Source organism: Petaurus breviceps, unplaced genomic scaffold (genome assembly GCF_028583685.1).
Source record: "Petaurus breviceps papuanus isolate PSGF00001 unplaced genomic scaffold, PetGlider_PUasm1.0 178, whole genome shotgun sequence".
Lineage (NCBI taxonomy): Eukaryota > Metazoa > Chordata > Mammalia > Diprotodontia > Petauridae > Petaurus > Petaurus breviceps.
This window is the reverse complement of record NW_027185777.1, coordinates 36,322,379-36,339,754: the sequence shown is the minus strand read 5'-3', so window position 1 is coordinate 36,339,754 and position 17,376 is coordinate 36,322,379. Positions and strand designations below refer to the sequence as shown.

General features: G+C 39.4%; 1 protein-coding gene across 2 annotated transcripts in view; it reads right to left on the bottom strand.

Annotated features, from left to right (window-relative positions):
* VIPR2 (vasoactive intestinal peptide receptor 2) overlaps nt 1-17,376 on the bottom strand; it is a 151,154-nt gene that overhangs the window by 29,562 nt on the left and 104,216 nt on the right. For both annotated transcript variants that reach the window (XM_069086068.1, XM_069086067.1), the window contains exons 5-6: nt 8,763-8,860; nt 136-277 (exon numbers count right to left, since the gene is read on the bottom strand). In XM_069086068.1, coding sequence (XP_068942169.1) covers nt 136-277; nt 8,763-8,860 — 240 coding nt within the window. The remainder of the gene's footprint in view (nt 1-135; nt 278-8,762; nt 8,861-17,376) is intronic.

The window sequence follows — 17,376 nt, the reverse complement described above, 5'->3', positions numbered from 1 at the left end:
GAGAAAGCAATCAGTTTGGTACATGGTTGTTCTGACCCTCTTAGTGAACATTTGGGTTTACCAGTGCTAATTTCTATAGAGTTAAGGGAGCAGTTGTGTGATTGCTAAGAACAGTCACAGAAGGGAAATCCTTACCCATGAGGATGCCTGGTCCAGACAGTGAAGAGCACTCGAGTTAGAATAAAGAATGTCATCCTTGACTAAAACAGAGATAGCTCTCAAGATGAAAGAGAGGAAAAGATTCAAATGGATGTAATTCCTCGTACAGTGCAGTTTCCTAGAAGAAAAAAAATAAATGCCATATTTTAAACACCCCCAAGAACCGGGCATTTTCATAATCTGCTTTTGTGCTTTAATTTTGTCTCTGAAGTGGAACCATTCGGAAACCAACAACTTTTAGTTTATGTGCGTGGCATCAGCTCCACAAAACAGATGAGACAGTTAGACATTCAATTTATGATGTTTTTTGAAGATCTGAATTCCTCAGTTTTGTGGTGCAATGTACAGAGTGCTGGATAGGGATGGAGGAAGACCTAAATTCCTACTGGGCCTCAAATACTTACTAGCTGTGTCCCTGAACAATGATAACAATGATAATAATAGCTCATAACAATAATTAGTAATAACACTGGCTGTGCCAGGCACTGTGCCAAGTGGTTTACAATTATCTCATTTCGTCCTCACAATAACCCTGGGAGGTAAATGCTATTATTATGTCCATTTTACAGATGAGGTAAAAGAAATTAAGTCACTGGGGCAGCTAGGTGGTGCAGTGAATAGAGCACCAGCCCTGGAGTCAGGAGGACCTGAGTTCAAATCTGGCCTCAGACACTTACCACAAAACTAGCCGTGTGACCTTGGGCAAGTCATTTGACCCCAATTGTCCTACCTTCCCCCCTCCAAAAAAAAAAAGAAGTCAATTACCCAGAGTTATACAGCTTGTAATTATCTGAGGCCAACTCAGGTCTTCCTGACTCCCAGCTTAATTCTCTAACCACAGCCTCATAGGTTTTTAACCTCTGTAGGCCTTAGTATTCTCGTATTTTCATTTATACAGTGGGGGTAGTAGCATCTTTTCCCCAGGGTTGCTGTCATGATCAAGTGTGATGATATTTATAAAGTGGTTTGCAACCTTAACATGTGATTTAAATGCTAGCTATTGTTATTAGAGTTGTTATCTACCATGCCTGTCTCTTAGCAAATTTCTTAACAGCTGACTAACATTGAGTGCTCAGGCTCTAATTAATTTTTGATTTTGTCCTTTTTGGAGGCAGAAGATACATCACTAGTATCACAGAAGTCTTTTGGGAGACTTCATGCATTTCTCCTTGATATTGTTCCATTCATTCTCTTTATTTCTCCTAACATGAAAACATTTTCCAATGGCAGGCAAACATTTTCCTGGCTCATTAATGTCTGACTTCCAAGGTTTTGCCTAGACTTTTAAATGGCTTAAGCTTTTGTTATGTAGCAATAGTTTTCATTTAGTTATGTTTTCCTTTGGCACACACACTAACCTAAAATCTCTGAAATCCAAACCAGTGGCAAACATTTTTAAAAAATTATTGCCAACAAAGGAAGTAGTGCCCTTGGTCAGAATGGAGTCCCTGAGGCTCAGACAAAATAGCTCATCCTTGGAACTGAACCCTGGAAACTGCAACTGTATCAATAGGAGAAATAACTTTTTCCTACGGTTGATATGAAATGTATTTTACATAAGCACCCACCGGTTTCATTCTGACTCTGGCTATAACATTATACTCTTTAATTGTCTCGTGTAAATCTCATGGTTTGACTTTTGTCTTCTTGCTAATGACAGATGGAAGATGTGTGCCTTCCTTGTGTTCATTGCTTTTACCTCTTAGCTTTTGCTAAAGTGCTGATCACAGCAGTAGAATAATAGGATATAACAGCTAGAAGAGACCCTAGAGATCATCTAGTCCAACCCTTTCACTTTAGAGATGAAGAAACTAAGGCTCAGAAATGTTCAACACCTTTCTCAGTCACACAGCAAAGTCAAGCCAGGACTAGGAACAGTGTGAGGTATAGCAGCTCTCAAAGTATGGTCTGCTGACCCCAGGGCTCTCTGAGTTCTTTTATGGGGGTTTATAGGGTCAAGACTATTCTCATAAAAATACTAAGACATTATTCGCCTATTAAAGTACTCCCTTTCCAACTACATATCTGTGTAAGGTTAGATTTTTTCCCATATATTTTCAACATAACAACAGATTGAATGCAGAGGCAAATATAAGAAACCACCTATCTCCAGGTCTAACTTACCTTATCTTTAAAATGAGGAGGTTGAACTAAATGGTCTCTAAGGTACCTTATAACTTCTATTACAATATAATTCATACAGTAAAGAGATTTGTAAAAACATATAAAGCAATGCCATTCTTCTCACTAATTTTTTTATTTTGGAAAATACAGTTATTTTTTGTAAAATGTTATTTATGTTAACCCATAGAGAGTTTATCATTTAAATATTTAATTAAAATTAATTTTAAAATTTAAAAATTTAAATGAAAAAAATTAAATGAAAAAGAAATATTAATTAAAATTTAAATATTGTTTAAAATTCTATTTCTAATAAAGTAAATATTGGTAGCTATAACCCACATAAACAAAAGCTTTTTGGGGTGGTCTCCAAAAAATTTTAAGAGTATAAAGGGTCCTGACACCAAAAAGTTAAATAACCACTGATTTAGTGGAAAAAATACCATATGGGGTATCAGAAAATCCAGCCCTGGCTCTAACTTACTGTGCACATTTGGCAAGTCGTTTAATCTCCCCAGTTCTAATTTGCCATAACTTTAAAATGAGAAGGTTGGAGTAAATGGCCTCTAAGGTCCCTTATAACTCCTATTACTATATAAACCAACTCTCTGGATTCTCAGACTAATACTCTGTCCAGCACACCAAGTAGCTTTCAACCAATCTTCTTTTCATGGATTGCCGTTCGTTCCCAGACTAATGCTCTATCCAGCACACCAAGTAGCTTTCAACCAATCTTCTCTTCATGGATTGTCATGCTTCACTGAGCTTCATTGAATGCAGCAAGAACTCATTTATATGACATTTATTGGTGAATGAACTGCCTCACCCAAGTGGATTTTTCAGATCGCTGAATTTTAACCATTGAATTGCTGGAATTTTTAATACTGGTTTTTTAAAGTTAATATTTTAAAAATGTTTTTAAAAGTGTTTACACCTACCAGTTTCCACACAGGTTAGGTAAACAGTATGTTAACTATAATTCAACCTTTGTTGAATGACTTGGAGTTATTATTATGCATATCAATGACAGTAGCTGAGAACACCTGAGGTTTGAATGTTTCTTTGTTCCTACACTCCAGAGTAATCCTAACTAATCTGTGTTCTTAGAGATAGCTACTCTCTTATGTCTGATGTTGTACTCATTACTCTTATTGCCAATTCTGCTCTCCACCATCTTTGCTTCCTGTTGTCCTTTTCCATGTTAAATCGGAAGTTCTATCTTCTTCTGTCATGTTTCCTTTCCTTGCCACTTCCTCATATTTCTTAGTTTTCCCTTCCGTGGGGCATACATCATTGTCCAGCAAGCCAAGGATAGCGTTTCTTTCCTTTTTGACAGCAAAATACCTAGTCACAGCCCTGCATATATAATCTTTTGATTTTTGTTCTTCATTGCTCAGTGCTCTTTTTTTTCTGAGTCTGATACTATTTTGGGTAGGACAGGTTGACCTCAAGGCTGAACTCTGGGTAAATGAGTCTTTATTCTATAATGTTACAATAATAAGAAGGCAGTGCAGTTCAGCCTTATGGAGGAAATAGAGCAAAAGTAGGCATGGTGCCACAAAAGGCTGCTGGCATTCCCGCCTGGGTTCAGATGATGATTGATTGGCTGACACATTGATAATCATAGTTGCAATGGAATGACTACTGACCTCACAATATTGCAGAGTGATTGAGAATGAAGAGAGAAAAGGGAGGGGTCAGATAGGACTTGTGCTGCAATGAGTTGCCATGGCTTATGGTGACTTATAGGTCTCCAGAGATTTTTCTTCCTGTGGGTGTCTTAGTTGTGCTTGGTCTGATTATCATCAACTGAGACTTATAAACATGAAGAGGTACCTAGCTGGTTTGGTGGATAGGACTCTGGGCTAGGACTCAAGACCTGAGTTCAAGTTCAACCTCAGATACTTGCTAGCTATGTGACCCTGTGCAAGTCACTTAACCTGTTTGCCTCATTTTCCTTACCTGTGAAACAGGAATCATAATAGCACCTATCTTACAGGGTTGTTTTGAGGATTAAATGAAACACTAATTGTAAAGAGCTTTGCACAATGTCCAGCACATCAGTGCTATATAAATACTTATTCCCTTCCTCTCATTGCCACAGATAGCATCTAGTACAAAGCCCAAATGGAAGATTTCCCTTTAGAATCTAGATGGTAAGGTCAGCAGATGTTCCTATCTGTGCTTATTGAATAGAGTCCTTGAATATGATACATCCTCCTGAATGAAATTTATGACTCAAAGAAGTTCGGCCTAATGACATTTACATAGGACCTTAAGGTTTGCAAAGAGCTTTAAAAATATCATTTCATTCTCACAACAACCCTGGAAGATAGGTGCCATCGTTACCTCTATTTTAGAGATAAGGAACCTGAGGCAGATAGAGGTTAAGTGACTTACTCAGGGTCACACAACTTAGAAAGCACCTGAGATTGAATTTGAACTCAGGTCTTTCTACTACACCAGGCTGATGAAGAGTGCCTGGGAAGTTGGATGGACAGCCCATCAGTTCCCATATCGTGGAGAGACACTGCAGAGGGCCAGTGATCAGGATTCAGAAACAGAACGTAGAAATAAAGGAGGAGGGCTGCATGTGAGAAATTACATGATGCTTTCAATGATCCTAAACTTCTCCCTAGAATGAAAAATGTTGTCTTTTTTAACAGCAATATTCTTCTGACCATGCTATATGTCTCAGAATCATAGAGCACCTCACTCTCTGGAAAATCAAAATGACAAGAGCTCCTCAAAAAGTCATGGAAAGACATATATGGTTATAAGGAAGAAATATGTCATTTACATGCTTTATAACTAGAAAAGGAAATGGATCAGTCATATTGGAAGTAAGGGATAAAAGCATATGGGCTGTAATGGTATACAAGTAATATGAAGAGACCTAGAGGGTGAACCTACCTCTCCCTCCTCTGACCTAAGCACGTTTTGTGGAGCCTTTATATACCATTTATCAGGCAACACTGACAAAAGTGACAGAGGTTGAGAACATGGGGGTAGGTCATGAACTGAACAACTCAGAAGAATACCCATATTGATGAGAACATGGATCCATTGAAATTCTGTAGGTTTATATCGTCTGTCTTGCTAATACACTGGCTAGTTCCTTTGTAAAGAAGTGTTGCAGAAGACTGTCAGGGAGGGTGGGTATTACTTGCATTTCTCTAAAGGTTTCTCCTGTGCCCATGGCTCTGTTGTTGAACTGTATTGGGGGTCCGACACAGGATTTTCTGGAATTGTCTGTGATGGTTTTGTGTCTTTAGTCTTAGAAGAATCAATTTCTTGATAGTACATTCTGAGAGCACTTTCTCTTTTATAGGATAGGAACATAACATGTTGACTGCTGATGTGTATGTCTATTATTCCTACATGAGGGAGGCGACATAGACCCAGGGAAACAAATACTGTATTTGCACTAAAACAACCTGGATTCAGATACTGTCTTTACCATTTATTACTTTTAAGATGGTGGACAAGTCACTTAACTTTTCTTGTATGGGAATGGATTCTTTTAGGTTATAAATCTATGATTCCCTATGCATTGTGGAAGGTAGACATTACTATAATCTATTGGTTATAAGGCTCAGCTTTTTGTATACTGCAACAGTCTGAGAGAGAGAGAGAGAGAGAGAGAGAGAGAGAGAGAGAACATGGTACAGTAGGAAGAATATTGGCTTCTGGAGTCAGAGTATCTGGATTTGTAAACTACCTCTGTCATTTTCTGTCATCACCTATGTGATCATAGTCATGTAACATCTTTAGGTCTCAGTTTCCTCATATGTAAAATGAGAGAGTTGGGCTTGATGGCCTCTGAGGTCCCTTCCACCTCTATAGCTATTATCCTAAAAGTCCAAGACTAAGTAAGAACCTGTCATTCATTGTGCCATTTGGTATAGGCATTCCAGCTTCATGTTCTCAATCCATGAAATGGAGACAATGATATTTATCCTTTCCTCAGTTCACAGGAATATTGTGCACATTAACGTGCAAATGACTCTGTGCTCCTTGGACAGAAATGTCAAGCAAATGAGGCATGTTATATATATAATCTGAATTTATGTGATTTGACTGATCTTCACATCACTCTAGGAAGTTTGGACAGAGTATTTAGTTATACTTGACTGATGAGGAAAAAGTAGAGCAGTAGAATGGTTTTATGGTTTGAGACTCAGGAAGTCAGTGGCAGAGTCCAGAATGGTACTTGGGTGTCTGGATGTTCTGTTAGTCATCAGCAATGCAAGTTACTGTACTGTTGGTTAAACTTCAACAAGCACAGAAATTTCCTTTTATAAACTGAGTGCTTCAGGCGGGTGACTATGACCTGCATTTGGAGAGAGTCATGTCTGATATCAAGTGAAGCAATTTTGTATTCACTTAGTGCATGAATGAATGAGCTTGCAGAAACTCCTAAATTGCTATCAGGTCAGCTAGTTAAGTAGGTCATTGAGCTCAAACTTGAGGGAAGTCAATTAATGCCAGGAATTTGGATTCTCAGATGATTCTCTCTCTCTCTCCCTCTCTCTCTCTCTCTCGCTCTCTCTCTCTCTCTTGCTCTCTCTCTCTCTCTCTTTCTCTCTCTCTCTCCCTCTCTCCCTCTTTCTCTCTGTCTCTCTGTCTGAGTCTGTCTCTCTCTGTCTCTGTCTCTCTGTCTCTGTCTCTGTCTCTCTCTGTCTCTCTCTCTGTCCCTCTCTCTGTCTCTCTCAGTTTAAATCCTCTTATTCACATGTACTTCTCCACATTTTCTAGCATATATATCTTGCCCAAATGGCATCAACACAGAGATACAGTCATATGAATGGAAATAGCTTGAGAATATTTCTCAAAAGGTATCTAAGGTCAACTACCCAGTAAAGCTGGAATCCCTGAAAAATCAAAAATAGTATTGAATCATACTTTAGCCCATGTGTTTCTATTTTTGGAAAATAATCCACTGGTCATATGGCTGGCTTTATTTGATATGTTTTTAAGCGCTGAAAGAATATTCCAGTAAAAGCCAAATGATTAGTACACTTGGTTGCAGTTCTTTGTTAATGAGATCTAGGTTTGGGCTCAGTACACAGATAGACTAGTTAGTTTATAGAACTTCGGTTCCATGATGGCAGGCTATATCTTTAATATTGACTAGTCACAGGGAAGTACCATTGAAAAAGGAATAAATTTGGATTCAGAGGATTCAGATTTAAAATGGGAAATTTATTTCATGTCCCTGAGACTCATCTCTAAAATGGATTCCCTCAGTTTTATCTTCTGTAAAATGAGATTTTATTAGAAGACCTCTGCATACTTTCCAGCACTAAATTTATGAGTCTAGAATCTTGAAAATATGTGCAACTTGTCACAAAGATGGTCTACTGAGAAAATATAGATGGCTTACTCCAAATCTCCTTCTACTGCTGGAAAAACTGGTCAAGACACATCCCCAAACAGATTAGAAGCTAGTTAATGGCAAGGTCCATTTCACCCCTTTTGTGTTCCCTAAAGGGCAGATATCTATCTCCTTCTCTCCTCCCTTCATATCTCTCTCTCTCTGTCTCTCTGTTCTCTTCTTCTCTCTCTCCCTCTCTTTTCCTCTCCATCTCTCTTCCTTCTCTCTTTCTCCCTTTTGATTCCTCTTCCCTCCTCTTTCACCCTTTCTGTCTCACCCCTTTTTCCTTTCTCTTTTCCTCTTTGTCCCTCCCCTTCTCTCTTCCACTCCCTATTTTTCCTGTCTTTCTCTCCTACATCCATCTTTTCTCTTTTCCCTCTCTCCTTTTTCTTCCTCCATCCTTCTTTTTTCCCTCCTTTACTCCCTTCTTCTTTCTCTCCCTACCTCTTTCCACTCTTTCCATCCCTCCATTTTATGATTTCATCAGTATAGGAAACTACCTAATGAAGCTAGGTAGCTCATCTTTAACATATAGCATTAGACAGCTTCTTAATATTAGATGCTCAATAGATAATTCTTGAATGGAAGGTCTGATTAAAGGTGAGTCTATAGCGTCATCTTTAATAATGATACTAATTCATAATCATATAACACTTTGAGGTTTACAAAGTGCTTTCCTTACAACAAATTCTTAGATAAGTAGTATAATTAATCTCATTTTATAGTTGAGGAAATTAAGGTTCAGAGATAACGAGTGACTTGTCTAAGGTCACAAAGCTAAAAGTGTCTGAGCTGAGATCCAAATGCAGATTTCTGACACTCCAAATCATTGTCCCTTATGTTTTCTTTGAAAAAGACATGTTAAAATGAAAGAAAAAGTTAGCAGTGTATTTTAGTCCAGCACTAAGGTATATGAAGAAGCATCTGTTCAGAATTTTCTGAGGATGCTTTGCAGGTTTAGCTGACATGCACTACTTTCCCCAGGGAAAGAGACATTGGACATGGGAATGGTTGTTTCCTAGCTTCTTTTTGTATTCACAGCCAATGTAAAAGTGAGAAGTCACCAACCCCAGCTTTCTCCCACATGTTTGCATCCTCTCCTTACCTGAATAGACAAAGAATTATACTTCCAGTTGTCAGAGCAATCAGGGAGACACTGTATCCCAGGGTATAAATTGCCTTCACCAGGATATAAAAAGTGATCTAAGAAGAGAAAAATTATTAAAAAGGTTTTAGTGATAAACATAAAAAATATAAGAATCATGGTGTGTATCTTCTTCTTAGTTGTCAAACATGAATCTAGGACCACAGAATGATTAGCACTGCTATAGCAGAGTGAGGAGGCTGTTGTTGTTTAGTTGTTCACTTGTGTCCCGGTATGGGGTTTTCTTTAATGCTATTAACTATTAAAGACACTGGAGTGTTTTGCTGTTTCCTTCTCCAGTGGATTAAGACAGAGGCTAAGTGACTTGCCCAAGGTCACACAACTAGTGAGTGTCTTGAACTTAGATCTTCTTGACTCCAGGATCAGTGTTCTACCCACTGAACCACCTAACTTCTTCCAGAGTAAGGAAGGGAGTTGTGTTTAATTAGCACATGGTACCTTAAAGGAACACAGTATGATAAAATGGAAAGAGTGCTGGATTGGCAACAGAATTTTGAATGAGGAAATTCATTTCACTTCCTGAAACTCAGAAGGGAAATGAATTCCCTCAGTTTCCTTATCTGCAAAATGAAGTTGCATTAAATGACCTCTGAGGTTCTTTTCAGATTTAAATTTATGAATCTTGGATCTTTAAAATGTGGGCTTCTTGTCACAAGAATAGCCAGTTGAGAAAACAAGGATGGTTTCACATCATGTTCAGATCCCAGTTCTTCAATTTACTAGGGCAAATCACTTTGACATCAATTTATCCTCTGTCTTTCAAATGAGCATGAAATTTGGAGATCATGTAGTCTAATCTCCCTCATGTCAGCAATGAGGAACAGAGACCCAGAGAGGTTAAATGATTTGTCCACAAGTCAAAGGTCACACAGAAAGAGTCAGAGCTAGGATTTAAATCCAAATAGGTTCTTTAACTGCAGACCTAGTACTCATTCCCACTAAATCCTAAGTGTCTCTTTGACCCTTGAGACTTTTTTCTATCATCTGGTTGTACCCCTTAGCTCTTCTCTATGTCATACTGCGAGGCAGCTTGGTGGTGCAGTGGACAGTGTGCAGAGCCTCAGGAAGACCTGAGGTCAAATTCAGCCTCATGCACTTACTAGCTCTAGGACCCTGGGTAAGTTACTTAACCTTGCTTCCCTCAGTTTCTTATTCTGTAAAATGCGCTGGAGAAGGAAATGGCAAACCATTCCAGTATCTTTGCCAAGAAAACCCCCCAAATGGGTCACAGTCAGACAACTGAAAAATGATTGAACAACAATAATGTCACACTATAGGGGTATCCTCTCATTGTTGCTATCATCCTCATTTCCCATTAATTCTTTTCATGATCCTCCACTGTAACCAAGCTAACTTGCTTGTCACACTTTGTCTCTATCTTTGCAGGTGCCATTTTGTCCATTTGGGATACAATTTCCTATCCTTTCCAGTAATCCACACACCTCACTGCTATTACAGCTAATGCCCAAATTCACCTCTTTTACGAAATCTTCAATCATTGATTCCATTTGATTGTATTCATTTGTGTAGTTTTGTTCCTTCCTTCATCACATCCATACTCAGAATATGCTATGGGATTAATTATTTCTTCTTGACATGTAGCTTTGTGAGTATTTCCTGTAAATGTTCAGCTCTTTGGTGTTGCTTTTCTCTCTTCCTTGGTAGATGGATAGTATTTACAGGGTAGAGAATGTCTTCAGCTTTACCATTTATTACTACAGAGCCAGGTGCACACACAGCTGTGCAGTATGCACAGTAGGTGCTGAGACTACTTGTGTCCAGAAGTTGATTTGTTACCACTCCCTTCTCAGAGCAAATGTGAAGAAACCTGTTCTACCTCAATAAATTTCAAGACCAGGCTGAGAAACAGGCTGGTTCAAGAACGCTTTGAGCATCCTGCTATTGAGGACCCAAGGTGGTATTATTTAAAACACCTGAGCAACAACAAAATCCCTGAATGTGTCATAGTAAAGAAGACAGACCTGAGGGGGAAACTGTTCACAGTTTTGTATGTGTGGGTTTTAAAGTTGTGTGCCTTCCACTTAGGAAAGAGAATGGAATAACTCTTCTGAATCCAAGGTACAGGATGCATTGGGCATCTCAGTTGGGTTTTCTTTGATTTTATTATTTTACATATACTTGGCCTTGCATAGAAAACAACTTTGTTCATAGATGATATTAGATAATAATGAAGACATAAAGAAAAGCAAGCAATGTATGTCTACCTTATATCAAACATCCAACTAAAGACTATAAAATCCATATATCTTATGCATTGACACCAAATTCTCTGGAGTTTTGGCTGAAATGTTTAGATTCTGTTGGGACGTCTCTCATCATTCATTCAGTCAACAATCAACACTCATCTCTTAAGTCATTACTTTGCAACAGTTGTTATACTAGGTACTAAGGATATGAATAAAAACATGATACATTCCTTTTCCTTAAGGAGTTTATTTTTTTTTTTTTAAGCAATCGGGGTTAAGCAACTTGCTCAAGGTTACACGGCCGGTTATTTCTGGGTGTGGTGCTGAGTGTCTGAGCCCGGGATTTGATCTCCAGGTCGTTCCAACACTGGAGCCGGTACTCTTACTCGCTGAGCCACCTGGCCACCCCAAGGAGTTTATATTTCTAAAGGAGGAGATAACACATATGAATTTGTAACAGGAGGTAAACAATAGATTCTCCTGGACCCCTTGGAATGGAACATAATTGGGTGAATGTTGACCCTGTACTTTGGCTACTTCTGGGGAAACATGACTCAGTACTGAAAGCACATGACACTTTGGCTGATGTAACAGGGATGGGAGAGGACCATGGAACTATCCAGGGTTTGGAACTTGCCAGTTGTAATAGTAATGAAATTTGAAGATCCCTTTGTGTTGCCAAGCTAAGAGGTATTTAAAACCTAGTTTCAAATTAAGCCTCTGTTAAAGAAACAGGAGGTATGATCCCCTGTTGCTGATGTAACAAGAAGTGACTGAACAGGGAGGAGCTATACCATATTTAAGGAAGAGCACAAGCTGGACAGTCAGAATTTCTTGGGGTAAGCATCGAAGAACCAGGGCAGCTGCTGCTGGACTGAAGACTAAACTGAAAATTGAGAAGGACTGAGAAGAGGAATGAGAATTGAGAACTGAGACAGAATTTCTTGGAGCAAGACACATGGAGCCTGGATAAAGTGATTTTGATTTTGAGAACAGAGCTTATGGTGCTGAGGATTTCTGAGGGCCAGCCAGAGCCCCTGAGGACTTCCGAGGGCCAGCTGGAGCTGCTGAAGACTAAGGAAGCATGACTGTGGTGCTGGTACTTTGTACAAATGTTGTTGTGACTTTGTTAATGTGTATGAATGTTTTTGTGGCTCTGTTATGCCTTGTCTTCCCAGAAACAGAGACTGTGAAGGATGTGAGATAGACTGGACACTGTGAGCTTCAGTGTGGAGCAGGAACTGCACAGAGAGCTGGACAAGGAACTGGGAACTGTCTGCATTTGAACCCAGGTGACAGTTTGGTGGATTCAGGTAGGAGCTATCAGCCCTGAGTCAAGATGAAAAGATCTCTCTGTGGGTACTGAGTAGTAATTGATAAAATCGACTGAGTAGTGACTGATGCAATTGTTAATAGGATACTAAGTAGTGACTGATAAAATTGTAATTTAATTGCACCCCATGGGTGGAAGGCTTTGACTTTTATACTTTGTGTCCCTTAGCCTCCTTAAGGATGATTGAATGATTGAGTTACTAAATGATTGCACTTTGTCAAAATCTATATGACTACTTTGGTGAAAACTATGTGGTTGTTTTAGTGAGAGGTTGTTGAATTGTGACATGGCAAATGCTGTATTTTGATTTTCTGTGATAAATTGTAACATTGTGAATGCTGTACCTTGATTTTCTGTGAATGTTTTGCTGATTTGTTATTGAATAAATAGAGAGTTTGCTATACTATATAATCAGAACCTTGAAAGCTGTTCACAGCAGCAGTCCTCTGGAAAGCAGCTCGTGCTTGGCTTTACACTAGTGTGCTAAATTCTTTCATCATTGAGTCAAATTTTCTTGAAAGTATCAAGGATGCTGGGTTAGCACAATAGGGGCATACTCTGTCTAGTCAAAGTAGACTAGGGTGCTTGCTATTTACTGATCATTAATGCTCAAATAAATAAATACAAAGTATATGCAAAATAATGCAAAGTAGTTTCAAGAGGGTAAGGACCCTAATAAATGAGAGGATGCAGAATGGTCTCACACACTGTAGGAGATGATATCTGGCCTATATATTAACGGAAGTAGGAGTTTAAAGATGTAGAAGTGAAGAAGGAGTGTATTCCAGATACTCAAGTTCGCAGGGGGAGGAAGTAGCACTTGTGTAAAAACACCAAGGTGGGAGATGGGATGTCATATGTAGAGAAGAGGTAGCAAGGAAGTCTGATGGAAGTGGAGAATGCACAAATTCTCTACAGACATAAGCTTGAGTGCTGTAAGTTCCATAGAAGGCAAGTAGGACAAGGGATATCTGGAGTGAAATGAAATGGCTGGATTAGCTGGGCTCAGGACTCAGTTTGATTTTATAGCTGGGATTTTGGCAAGATGCAAATGAATGCTAAATGAAACAAAACGTCCTGCAAATGCAGTACCATAGGTACACTCAAGTTAAAAGTATAAGGAAAATAAATCACCTTGTGTTAGCAGCCAGATCTTAAGTGGACTTGATACAAATGGCATAGGGCCCAGTTTGCAGCAGGATGAGGGACCACATAGTCTGGAGTATTCCAAATGCTGACATTGAGAAACACACACTAATGCAGATGTCCAGACACATCTCCTCTCACCTCTCCCCTGCCTTAAGCTGGTACAGACATAGCTTTAGTAGAAGAATACTCAAAAATGCCCTCGGGCAAGACCAGATCTATGTTTTGGTCCAGTATAGCCTTGTCCATGTTTATCTCCAACTCAGAGAAATCCTAGCTGGCTATAGAGGTTCTATCTATTGAAACCTGCTCAGGCACATTTGTTCATTTAGTTCCATTTAAACCATTACTTTGGTAGCTAAAATGTGTGCATTATGATATACCTGTAGAAGGGAACAGAACTTCTTATGTTTGGATGGCAATTAGTTCTTCTCTATATATTCTCTCTCATCTTCACAAATTCACATCTTATTCAACAACCCTGAGCAGGGACTTACAAATCCAAGGAAATGCAGATAGTTTTCTCCTAACCATGGTCCAAGATATAGGAGGCTAGGAAGAAAGGGGACTGTGTACTTCAAGGGGATTTCTTTGGGGGTAGTGTGCTTTCTTGGAAAATCTGGGTAGGCAGATAGATACTAAGGAAAACAAGTCTGACCCAGCAGAGCCTAAAGAGACAGCAGTACCTTTTGCATCATCATCATCATCATCATCACTAATACACATTTATTTTTTTAAAAAATGCTTTATTAACTTCTAGTTTACATCATTAATTTCTGCAAGATTTGGAGTTACAAATTTTCTCCCTGTTTTTCCCCTACCCACCACCCCAAAATATCCCCTCCTCCAATCTGCTCTCTCCCATATCTTCTCCCATCCCCCCTCCGACTTTCCAGAATGGCACAGTGGATCTCTATGCCCCAGTGCCTGTATGTCTTATTTCCCAGTTACTTGTAAAATAATTAATAAACATTTATGTAGCATCTACTACCTTTCAGGCTCTGTGCTGAACATTTTCCAAATGTTATCTCATTTGATCCTCCCAACATTCCTATGAGGAAAATGCTGTTTCATCCTCATTTTACATATGAGAAAACTGAGGCAAACAGAGGTTAACTGACTTGCTGAGAATCAAACAAACTAGTGAGTGTCTGAGGCTGCACTTGAACTCCAGGCTTGGCATGCTATCCACTATGTCATATGTCTCTTAATCTCTCTGTAACTCAGTTCCCTCACCTGGAAAACAAGAAGGTTGAACTAATCAATTACCAGAATCCTTTTGGTCCTTGCACTGAAAGAATTATGACATCCTAAGTACCTAAGTTCTTATCAGTGAAAGACTTGGGTGTTGGATCCAGTGTGGAAATGTCTGGCTCTCACTAGCCACTTCTTGGCTTTATGTCATGGCCAAAGTACTCCACAAAAATCACTGGACATGAAAAGGGACATGGAATGTGATCCTAATGAGAATACAGTGAAAAACCCCAACAAAATCAAAAAACAAAACAGAATTTCTGAGATCAATCAGACAAGCAACAAATATTTATTAAAGCCTTACTATATGCCAAGTACCACGTTCAGCACAGAAGATGTGAATAAATTGTACTTTGACACTGAGAGACAAAGAGGCAACTATTCAGTGCTCATTACTTCTTTCCTGTAAAAGCTATAAGTCTACTAGGTCTACTTAATGGAGAGAAGACAATAAAGAGGTCCCTAAGGAGGGCCTTCTTAACTGAGGAAATGAGAAACTGATGAGTACTAGACCTCAATAATGAGATGATATGTATAGAGAGGAAGAGGGTAATGCATAAGGAGGGCCAGCGAGGTGGCTCAGTAGGTAGAACATCAGACCTAGAGAGAGAAAGACTCATCTTCAAGTTCAAATCTGGCTTCATACACTTACTAGCTGTGTGACCCTAGGCAAGTCATTAACCCTGTTTGCTTCAGTTCCCCATGTGTTAAAGGAGCTGAAGAAGGAAATGGCAAACCACTCCAGTATCTTAGTAAAAAAAAAAACCCCAAAACCAAACCAAACCCAAATGGGATACAAAGAGTCAGACAACTTAAATGACACAACAACAACTACAACAATGAATAGGAAAAGAACCAAGATATCTAGAAAGAGAGCTCTGTAAGAACAGCTTCGAACCTGTTAGCATTGCTGTGAACTAAAGCCAAAGCACATAAGAACCAGAATGGACCTCAAAAATGATGTATTCCAACCCTACTATTTTCCAGGTGAGGAAACCAAGGCTCTGAGAGGTGAGATGATTTTGTAGACAAAGATACTGGTGGAACTGAGGAAGTATGTGTTAATCCCTCCCCTCTTCCACCCATAGCACCATAGGGGACTGTTCTGAGCAGATAAAGTTAGACCTGGGGGCAGTTTGGGTTAACTTTGTCCCTAGGGGGATTGATCAGGAACTCAACTGAGGACCCTTCAGATGAGAAAAGTATCATGGTGTCTTTTAGAACTTTAGTGGAAGGCTCCTGAGACCTCCCAGAACCTGCTGATGGACTGATTTTTCTCTCTTTGCCAGCTCTTACTGGTTTTTATCTTTGTAAACTTCTTGGAATGCGATTTTAGCAAAAAGGACCTTGGACTCTAAATGGTTCATTAGATCTGATGAGGGTTCCATAATAAGTGACAGGTCTAGGATATGAACTTGGATCCTTTGAATCTTAGAATAGTCCTCCTTTCACTATGCTGTGCTGTTGCTGCCTTTGCTTTCTCTCAAAACCTCATAGACCCCAGTACCTTCAAATAAAATTTGGATCTAGCCCAGCTTTGTCACAGTAAGATATGTATTATAAATATCCATCCATCTCCTCCATTTTGTCACAGACTTGAAGAGCTTTATTGAGTTGGAAGGGACCTCAGTGTCCATCCAGTTCAATACATTCTGAGAAAGAAATACCCACTAGAACATACTTGATAAGTGGTAGACCTCTTCTTGAAAACCCCCCAAATGAAGATCATGGTAACCCATTCCACTTTGGATGGCTCTACATAGGAGATCTTCTCCTTGACATTAGGCCTGAATTTGCCTCTTAGTAATTTCTACATTTTCCCACCAAGTGAAAGACCATCAGATATCTGAAGGTAGCCATTATATCACTCTTGATTCTTCCCTTCTCCAAGCTAACCATACCCAATTCCTTCAACATATTTTCGTGTGACACGGACCCATGTATAGTATGAATTCACCCACTGGGGGCTTAATTGACCAGTTCTAATGGGCAATGCAACTCCTTCCTCTCTTCTTTCTTCTCCTCTCCTCCTTCCTCTCCTCTCTTCTTTCCTCTCCTTTCCTCCTCCCTCTCTTTCTATTCATATAGGGTACCATACCCTTAGCTGCAGGTGCTCTGCCCAAAGGAAGGTGAATTTTGATCATTGAGTCCTCCCAAGATATCTTGGGGTTTATGGGCTAGATTTCTTTCTTAAGGATTATCATGCCTTATACCCAGATCACTCTGGCTATCATTGATTGGCCAACGATAGTTCCCAACCCAAGCCCCACTTGGTCATTGTCACCTGATGGCTCAGAATGAATATAAATGGCAATTGTTTCTGTTTTGGCCAGAGGATCTTCCCTTCCCAGATTGTTGTTTTATATTTTTTTTGACTGGGTAAAAGAGGCCATTCATTGCCTCACTTCTTACCCAGCCTTAATCACTGATTGCCTCAATCAAACTGAGACTTGGGAAAGACCTTAGCTTAAAAAGAACAAGGTCTCCCAGGGCCATCTCTAGTCACCCAGATCTATGTCTTGCCACTGAGTCCAGATAACTCCTTGAACCAACCTCCCTCATTTAAATCCAATTCACTTGCAAATCATGGCATCATTTTCCTGACGTCTTGGTC